The following is a 9,368-nucleotide window of genomic DNA, read 5'->3' as shown; positions in this document are numbered from 1 at the left end:
GAACCTACATATAATCAAATTTCAAAGCAACTTTGTGGGGTTGACTCCCTTGTCTTAGCTAAGATGGATCCCCATATAGCATGGTGCAAGCTCACAACTTTTCTAAAGAATGTGGATTGAACAATGTGTAACAAAGATTGGAAATTATTTGCTTCAAGCACAAAAGGTACAAAAATGCACATGTAAAGTTATGTTGTTGTTGTTGTTGTTGGTTTTTTTTTAATGTGTCAAACATTTTGTTCAAGTAACTTAATGATAATTATGAAATTTATGTATCACACCAATCCTTCTCCTCCATTGTACCTTGACATACAATAATGCATAAATTAGCACATTCAAAATCAAATTATGTGTAGGTAGAGTGTAAAATAATGCAAGATTTTGATCAAGTAATACAGTTCCATATTGAAAAATGGTAAAAAATGACTATGAGAGGAGAAATAAATATGCCCCAAATCCGTGTGGAAAGGAAACAATATCAATATCAAATGTACACTTCGCAACCTTTTTCCACTTTTTGGGAATAAAGTCTACTTTTTGAGGCATAAAAATCCTTTTGCATTTATTTATAGGTCCCTGCCTAGTCAAATACATAGCCAAGTCTCATAGAATATCATGCTGAATAAAGGAAAGCTCATGGTTGCTACCATAAGATTTCACCATGGTTCCTCTGAATAGTGAATTAAAGTTGCTATGTCAACTAAAAGAATTATTTAATCAATGCTCAACAAAAGATCCACTTCTCTCCTATCAAACAATGTAACATTGTTATGTCAGTGACTAGCTCTATTGATATATCGATTCCGTAGCTATGCTTTAAACTAGTTCATCCAATGGTAAATTTTGAATTTGTTATATTGGAAAAAATCTTTGAACATCTTTTTGATCAAATATTTGCTATTGGAACTTGAAAGATAATCTTTGACAATTGAGAGGCAATTTATGTTGGAAAGGTTATACAATCTATAAATTTCTCATAATGTAAGTGATTTCACTTTATCTTCTAGCTTTGAATGACATTTTGTTTACTATTTTTTATATTCAATGATCTTTTATATTTTTTTTTCACTATTGGTTCACGGATACCCATGGTCAGTGGGTCCGCTACGTCCAGGATCGAACAATGCTAGGGTGGACCCCACCCAAAGGGGGTCACACCCCTTGGCCTATTTACCGACTTGACCCCAAGAGCTTTCGGGTGCCCTGACCCCAAGAACTTTCGGGTTTCGACCCTGTGACCTCCCATTGGGTTCAATGATCTTTTATATGTTACGATTCTTTTCAAATTTATGTCTTATGACGTTTCCTTTGCAACATCTAAAATAATTACTATTTTTAATAATATATAAAAAAATATTTATTTTTATGAATAAATATCTATAAAATAATTGCTGGTTTATAATATTTATTTTTATGAATAAATATCTACGTTTATATGGAAGTAATTGATTATTGACCAATTCAATCAACTTCAACTAATCCTTACCAAATACTAGACAAATTCAAACTCCAAACACATGAAAGGTAAACTATGCCATAAAAGTTTAAAACTTACCGTTCTCCAAACGACAACTAAAATCTGTTAACACGTCATTCCGATGTTTCAGATAAAATTTTCTAGTGGTTCATAAGGCTGGTCCGCTAAAATGCCAATATGTTGTACGTCAGCGATGATATCATTCAGTTTTATATGATTTTAGCTTTGCCTCTTCAAATCAGCAATGATGTCATTGGGTGTATAGGCTCTGAAAATCGACTCCAACACGGAAACCACTGGACCGCACCGCTTGGCTATATATACCTCCCACACAAAAGTCTCGGAGGAGGAGAAAAAGTAGAAGAAGATGGCATGGGAAGGACGAGTGGCCATCGTAACAGGTGCCTCCAGGGGGATTGGTAGGGAAATTGCCCTCAATTTGGCGGAAAAGGGAGCCAAAGTGGTCGTCCATTACTCCTCCAATCAAGCCGCAGCGGAAGAGGTGGCCTCCAAAATCAATAATTCGGCTTCTTCTGGTAACGGTGTTCGGGCGATTGTGTGCAAAGCCGATGTGGCAGAGCCCTCCCAGGTCGCCCACCTATTCGACACGGCTGAGCAAACGTTTGGCACCCTCCACATCGTGGTAAACAATGCAGGAGTGGCCGACTCAAACCATTCCTCCCTCGCGCAGACCTCCGATGAGGACTGGGACAGGATTTTCCAAGTGAATTGCAAAGGGGCTTTTCTTTGTAGCAGAGAAGCTGCTAACAGGGTTGTCCGCGGTGGCGGTGGCCGCATCATCAACCTAAGCAGCTCCCTGGTGGGGTTACCGAAACCGGGGTTCGGCGCCTACACGGCCAGCAAGGCGGCGGTGGAGATGATGACGAGAATCCTGGCGCAGGAGTTGAGGGGCACTTACATTACTGCAAATTGCGTGGCGCCAGGCGCTGTTGCCACTGATATGTTCCTTACCGGGAGGAGCGCGGCGGCGGTGGAAGCGGTGGCCAAATCCAACCCGTTTGATCGGTTGGGGAAGGTGGAAGACGTGGCTCCAGTGGTTGCGTTCTTGGCGAGCGATGAAGGAGAATGGGTTAATGCTCAGGTCGTCCGGGTCAATGGAGGCCAGGTTTAATTCATAGCACTGGATGGTCTCTCCACATTTTATTTTTTTCTGGATTATTATACTGTGCTTTCAGACTTCACTTGGGGTTTTAATGGATTGTGTTCACTCTTGTGTTTCAAGTGGTGTTTTGTTCATAAGATAAAGTAAATATTTAGCATACATTAAATGTCTGCTTTGGCTATTTAAGAGGTGTATGATGTGTACTGCAATTAATATGGGGCTGAAATATTACCGCTCATTTTATAGATTTTACATCATCATATTTAAAATTATTTAAATTAGACAGTATAAAGTTGAAGGTACAGAGAATTACCTTCTAATATGGTGTTTAATGATCTCTTAAACAAGATGTTCATATGCGTTTATTCCGTGATTCCAGCGAATAATGAGTTGAAACATTTCTTAACAATAGACCCTCCCTATCAATGTAGCACTTTCTGAAATTATTGTAAATAGGAATTCAAACAATGTTTTTACTCAGGAAAAATTCTTAGGTTTCTTATTAAAAATGTAGATATAAAATTCTTAGGTTTCTTATTGAAAAGGTAAATATAAAAGATGTTAATTTAGTATTGAACATAGTGTTGAATGTTGTATGAGAGTGGATGTGCATCCTCAAATTATTACTATTAATCATCCAATTATGCATATCCACTCTTACGCGGTGAATGTTGGTTAGTAAGGTGGATAATTTTCACCTTTATATTTATGTCATACCATGCAAATAAAATCTTAAATGTGCTACGTAGGTGGACATGTATTGTTGAACATTATCATTAATAATCCTATGACACATACCCACTCTCATGTAACATTGAATGTTGTGTACTAAGGTGAATAATGTTTGCCCTCGTGTCATACCATGAGGGTGAAAGCTTGAATGCTTTGATTAGTTTTTCTTGTAACTACTATGTAGTGAAATGACTTGACACTAGCTGATAGAGCAAATTTGTGGATTTGGGAATATGTGTTGAGGCAATATATAGGATATAGGATGTTGAATGTTTTAAGGGAGTAGATATCAAAATAAAGGAAGAAAATTATTTTAACCATTACTAAGATAAAGATAAGCTTAGTGAAATGAATTGACACTAGTTGATAGAGTAAATTTGTGGATTTGGGAATATGTGTAGAGGCACTATATAGGATGTTAAATGTCTTAAGGGAGTAAATATTAAAAGAAAGGAAGAAAATTATTTTAACCACTACCAAGCTAAAGATCGCTTATGGGACAGATTGCTTTTTCTTCTTCAATGGAATTTGGCTAAAGATAGCTTATGGGACAGATTGCTTTTTCTTTTTCAATGGAATCTTTGGAAGGCATGAGAGCTTCCAATTACTTAGTCCTCAAACATTACATGTCATGGACAAAAGTGAAGGAACGCAGTGAATTGGAGTAGTGAGGAGGAGACATTTTGCCTTATCCAATGTGCAAAGGAGTCATGGATGAAAGTGAAAGAAAAGACGTTTTGCTTGTGATGGGGAAGATTTAGTTGGAAGGTTAATCCATTGTAGAAAAGTTTTGTGGCAAAAGAGTGAGTTCTTATTTTAAATATTTCCCACATTCTATCCACAAAAACAACAAACTTCAAAAACATTTACTTGCAACCAACAATATGGCCACACTTCATAATAAACGAGTGTAAAAAATACTAAATGCAACAATCACATGCAACATGATAGAACACACCAGAAACCCAACTTTAATAAGAATCAAGATGTCCACTAACATAGAAAAATCTTTAATAAGAATCAAGATGTCCCTAACATATAAAAATATTATTATGTATAAAGTAATATTTAATCTAAAATTTCCAACTTATTAATTTAATAAAAAATAAGTATCAATACATCACTTAAAATCATTACCATTTTCTATAAAACCTAATCTAAACCACCAAAAATAATTACATCTCTTGTTAGTGACTTTATAAACATATTAACCTTCCATGGCATATCCAGAATCCAAACCATGTTCCACTTATAACAAAGGTGAGACATACACATGGTCCACTTAAAATAGCATGGATGTAGACATAAATCAAGAGAAATGGCATTACCAAAGACAATAATAAACATTATACATGCTCCATTTAAAATAGTATGGATGTTGACAAAGACATTATCAAAGATAACAGTGTCCAAGAAAAACTATTACTTACAGAACTGTCATGACAGTTCCTCTCTGCAAGGTTCTGTTCACGGACAAAGCTTTCCGGAGAAAAACTATTATTATACAGAACTGTCATGACAGTTCCTCTCTGCAAAGTTCTGTTCACGGACAAACCTTTCAAAGTTTTCAGCAAAAGAGCAAAAGAGCATCTTCCTTCATCTGCTGGCATCGAGTTTCGTTGTCACTGCACCTTCTTTTCACACAATTTAAATAACCTCGATGAGTTGCAAACTTCGAGCTTCGCTGTCCCTGCACCTTCTTTTCACACAATCTAAATAACCTCAATGAGTTGCAAACTACTAGCAAATACAGAGGTCACAATTCCCATGGTTTTGAAGCTCCACAATTTTCCTGAAATATCGTTATTTGTTATAATCAGCCCTCAGTGGATATCTTTGCTAAAGCTTACAGAACATCTTTATATTAATGGAAATGCACAAAACAAATATACAGAAAATCTACCATTTACCAAAAATACAAGGCTTATATATTTTATGGAGTATATATCAGGACATCAACAGGTGGAGTGAGTTGTTTGTGGGTGGGCCTATGCGAGAGTCAATGCAACCTTGCATGAATAAAGTCAAAAGGCTTGGTCTCGCACCATGGAGTAAGTTTAAATTTTACAGTGATTTCCCTCAAAGGATGCAAACCATACAAAGATGGCATCAACAGGTGGAGTGAGTTGTTTGTGGGTGGGCCTATGCGAGAGTCAATGCAACCTTGCATGATTAAAGTCAAAAGGCTTGGTCTCGCACCATGGGGTCTCGCACCATGGAGTAAGTTTAAATTTTACAGTGATTTCCCTAAAGGATGCAAACCATACAAAGATGGCAGCATTTATCTTTCAAATCTCTCTGCAGTTCCCAACAGCCAAATGCATGCAGTCTACAAAAGGCTAAGGAAGCACTTCTACTTTGATCCAAACAAAAGTTTTCCAATCTACCTGGAGAATGCTGGCACAAGCCTGCGCCCCAATGTGGTGTTAGATTCGATGACTAATTGTATGAGATCTATGTATGTTCAAATAGGGGTTGGATGAGCTATCCATGAGAGCAAAAGAGGTGGTGGACTCTGCTCATAAACTCATGAAAACATTTGTGAATGGTGATGAAGTTGGAGAGGTTGCATTTGGGTCTTCATCTTCACAACCCCTAAAAAATCTCAGCCATTGTTACCTCAATGTCCTCAAGGAAGGGGATGAAGTGATTGTTCATGAGGCTAATCAAGAAGCAAATGCTGGTCCATGGGTTAAACTGGCAGAACAGAGAGACCTCCCTATCAAGTTTTGGAAGGTGGATAAGGATTTCAGCTCAAGCTTGGACTCACTTGGTCGGCTCTTATCCACTAGGACAACAATTGTAGCAGTAACCCATGTTTCCAACGTCTCGGGAGCGATCCTTGATTTGGAAAGAGTGGTTAAATTTGTCAGGGATGAGATGGGCTTCATCATTATCACATACAGTTCAATGAATATGCCATATGTGCTGGAAATTATGTGTCAGTAACACCAGATCACTAGAAATGCTTTCCTAGCTCTCAATCAATTTATACACAAGCTTGCAAGAACAAGGATGCCTGACTTGACGACAAGAAACTTCCAATACAATCACAATTTATACATAAGCGTGCAAGAACAAGGATGTCTGACTTGACGACAAGAAACTTCTAATACAATCCCATGGAATGACTTCTAGGCTGGTTGTCTAACAGATGTAAAACACTTTAATGAACAAAATATTGGTTAGTGATCAGTGAATTACTATAATTTGCAGCACCTGTTTGTCAGAAAAAAAAAAGGCAGCAAAAATGCCTTGTTTCTAAATAACTGGACTTCTATCGTTAAGTGTTGAATAGATGGAGTTCCGGGTGCTTCACAACTTGGTATGCATGAATTTAATACAAGATTTAGGCAAAAGGAGGGAGATCCTAACTCAGTAGAAATAATTGAATTTCTTCCCAAAAAAAAAATTACTGACACTAAAAGTTACTAGAAGCTTTGAATGAGCTACTGCTGACCACAAAGCTGTTGCAATATTCTCTCTCATTTCTAGCGTTGTATTCTCAGCTCTTTTCCACCAAGAAGAGACTCACAATGTTGGTTGGGGAAGCCTTTGCCGAGTATCATCCATTGAACCTGGTATTGTTGTAGGATTCATCAAAGCTGTACTCGAAAGTCTGAACACCATTATGAATATAATATTAAAATGCCATTTCTGGAAAACATTCCAGAGGATTGGAAGTACCTGGAGAAAATAATGGTTTCTTACCAAGAATAAGGAGAGCATCTGGAGAGGCACCAAGGATGGGAAGCACCAGGCCACCAATTATCCCCGGGTTGATGACTGCCAGAAGCATATCACTCCCATCTGACAGAAGCTCAGCAGCTTTCAGCATTAAAAATCCACAGACAACCACTAAAAACAGGTTCCCACCGAAAGCTGTTGAACATGGTCGTCTACTTTCTTGAAATCGATATGTTATTGAGATTTCTGAAACATACAAGTAGTTCTCTACAGGGCACCGACGTTTCTCTCATTGGAAAGGATCAGTTGTAGACTCAGTTGTCGGTGCATTTTTGACCCAGAATGTTTCTGATCATCTTTCAAGGTAAACGAATATCTTCTTCATTGCTTTATATAGATTACATCCCAAACTATGAATTTCTTTTTCTGATGCCACTATAAATTCCAGAAGGGAGAACACTGTCTACTATTATAGCTGTGATTTGACAAGTAATTCTAAAAGCTAGTTTAGGTCTTCTGCAGCTCAGCATTCATATCCCTTGCCTCACGATTCCCCCGTGTCGAGAAGAATGAGGGTACTCCATGTGACTGCAAGGATTTGGGGGAATCTGAGCTGGAGGTGAGCACACTTGCTTATGAAGTAAGCCAGACAGAGGAAAACCCAGGTCAGCTATTATCAAAACAGATTCCTGAGCACTCCCCAGTGAGCCCTGGGAAATTAACACCAATAGTTGTGCTACTTTGTCCGAAGCTGGACGTTCACCAGCGACAACAAATTGTGGGAAAGACTCCTTCACGGAGATCCCATGTGATAAGATTCTAGCTTCAAATATGGTACCTCAAAACATGGCTTCTTTCAAAGATGTCCTAGTTAAAAAAAGCCAGCGAGTTGATCTGAAAGTGCAGAATCCGTCAAAGCCTAGATTGCACAGTTAGGGTATCAAGGTAATTATAATCATGACACGCAACCCTTTGAAGATGATTGTTTTGATTGCCGTAGTGGTCATGAAAATGCCATCAAGAGTCATCAATAGTCTTGAATTTCACAAGGGGAATAAGGCATCAGTTGCGCAAATTTCAACTCAATTTAGTCAATCTTGTTAATACAATCCCAACAGGTTGGGAGAATTTCATGAATCAGCTGGTAATTTAGGTCAAACTTGTTTCAGTACAATGTCAACAGGTTAGTCTTCAAAAAGGAAAATTGACCAAGTGCAGCAATAATAGTTTGGCTAGTAGCTAAGGATTTGAAAGAAACAGGGGCATATAAAGAATGGGTTTTCTGGGGTATTTATAAATTAATGGTTTTAGAGAGGGTTTCTTTTGGATTTACTTAATTCTAGAACTAAGTTGTTGTATGATAAGGTAAGATCACTGTTTCTTCTTCTTCTTGAAAACTATAGTTAATGGAGGTTACACAACAAGAAAGAAATAAAACTGAAAGATAACTAAATACAACCACACAAGTAATAACTCAGGATTTACGTGGTAAAACCCTGACAGAGTGTCAAGGAAACATCCACGGGGCAAGGGATTGGAATCTCTATTCAATCAATAAAATGATTCTCCTTACAATAGTTCGGGCATTCATCAGTTTTATATGAGCCTCCTCAGTTACATAACTGATGTTTCGGTATAAAACTAACTTGTTAATAACTAATACATTTTACCCAAATTTACATAATTAGTTGTCAATTTCCAACAAACTCCACCTTGACAACAATTTTCCTAATCCCTTGCCCATGCCCATTCATCATCTTTTCTGCAAGCCAAGAGAAGCTAAACACCATCGCAGCTTCTCTACTGTAATTGGCTTTGTGAATATGTCTGCACAATTCTCTCGCGTATGGACCTTTTGAAGAGCTACTTTTCCGCCATCGATCGCATGTCTCAGAAAATGATACCTTACTTCAATATGCTTGGATCATTTGTGATAAGCAGGATTTGTAGCCAAGTGAATAGCACTTTGATTGTCACAAAGTACATTCACTTTCTCCTGCATCCTTCCAATCTCATCAAGCAGACCCTTTAACCAGATTGTTGCTCTACAGGCATCTGAAGCAGCGATATATTTTGCTTCGGTAGTGGACAACGCCACTGTTTTTTGAAGCTTTGATATCCAACTAATTGCTCCACCTGCAAGAGTAAAGACATAACCTGTAGTAGATCTTCTTTTGTCCAAATCACCTGCATAATCAGCGTCTACCATTAAAGACGATGCAATAGTCACTTGTGCCTCTTAGATATCGAAGCACCCATTTCACTGCTCACCAATGTTCTTCACTTGGATTTGCCTTGAACCTGCTGACAACTCCAACTGCATGTGAAATGTCAGGGCTTGTAGATACC

General features: G+C 37.9%; 1 protein-coding gene and 1 pseudogene across 4 annotated transcripts; one reads left to right on the top strand and one right to left on the bottom strand.

Annotated features, from left to right (window-relative positions):
* The first annotated feature begins 1,739 nt into the window (after positions 1 to 1,739).
* LOC149183455 (short-chain type dehydrogenase/reductase pseudogene) lies at positions 1,740 to 2,852 on the top strand (annotated as a pseudogene).
* A 984-nt stretch (positions 2,853 to 3,836) lies between these two features.
* LOC149183454 (sodium/calcium exchanger NCL2-like) lies at positions 3,837 to 7,999 on the bottom strand. Of its 4 annotated transcripts, none has more exons than XR_016257705.1 (3): positions 7,044 to 7,999; positions 6,753 to 6,951; positions 3,837 to 5,124 (listed from the first exon to the last, which is right to left on the bottom strand). XR_016257705.1 is itself a non-coding variant. In XM_089418734.1 (3 exons), exons 1-3 carry the CDS (start codon positions 7,168 to 7,170, stop codon positions 5,073 to 5,075), a joined length of 222 nt encoding a protein of 73 aa, XP_089274860.1. In that variant the 5' UTR covers positions 7,171 to 7,998; the 3' UTR covers positions 3,837 to 5,072. The 4 variants fall into 4 exon arrangements, 2 of the variants coding, with proteins under 2 accessions (XP_089274860.1, XP_089274861.1); XR_016257706.1 differs by having other exon boundaries at positions 6,868 to 6,951; positions 7,044 to 7,998; XM_089418734.1 differs by having other exon boundaries at positions 6,868 to 6,910; positions 7,044 to 7,998.
* Positions 8,000 to 9,368: the final 1,369 nt, after the last annotated feature.

This window comes from Pinus tabuliformis, chromosome 3_2, assembly GCF_031772625.1.
Source record: "Pinus tabuliformis cultivar Carrire ecotype Pingquan chromosome 3_2, CPIR1, whole genome shotgun sequence".
In the NCBI taxonomy this organism is placed as follows: domain Eukaryota; kingdom Viridiplantae; phylum Streptophyta; class Pinopsida; order Pinales; family Pinaceae; genus Pinus; species Pinus tabuliformis.
The sequence above is the reverse complement of the archived record's forward strand: the minus strand, read 5'-3'. Positions and strand labels throughout refer to the sequence as shown.

Bases quoted from the DNA above. Each gene is read 5' to 3' on its own strand.
- LOC149183454 (XM_089418734.1), bottom strand. From the start codon at position 7,170: ATGCTGAAAGCTGCTGAGCTTCTGTCAGATGGGAGTGATATGCTTCTG. The intron at 6,911-7,043 runs GTAAGAAACCAT...CAACAATACCAG, and splicing joins AGATGCTCTCCTTATTCTTG to GTTCAATGGATGATACTCGG. The intron at 5,125-6,867 runs GTGAGTCTCTTC...ACGATATTTCAG, and splicing joins AGGCTTCCCCAACCAACATT to GAAAATTGTGGAGCTTCAAA.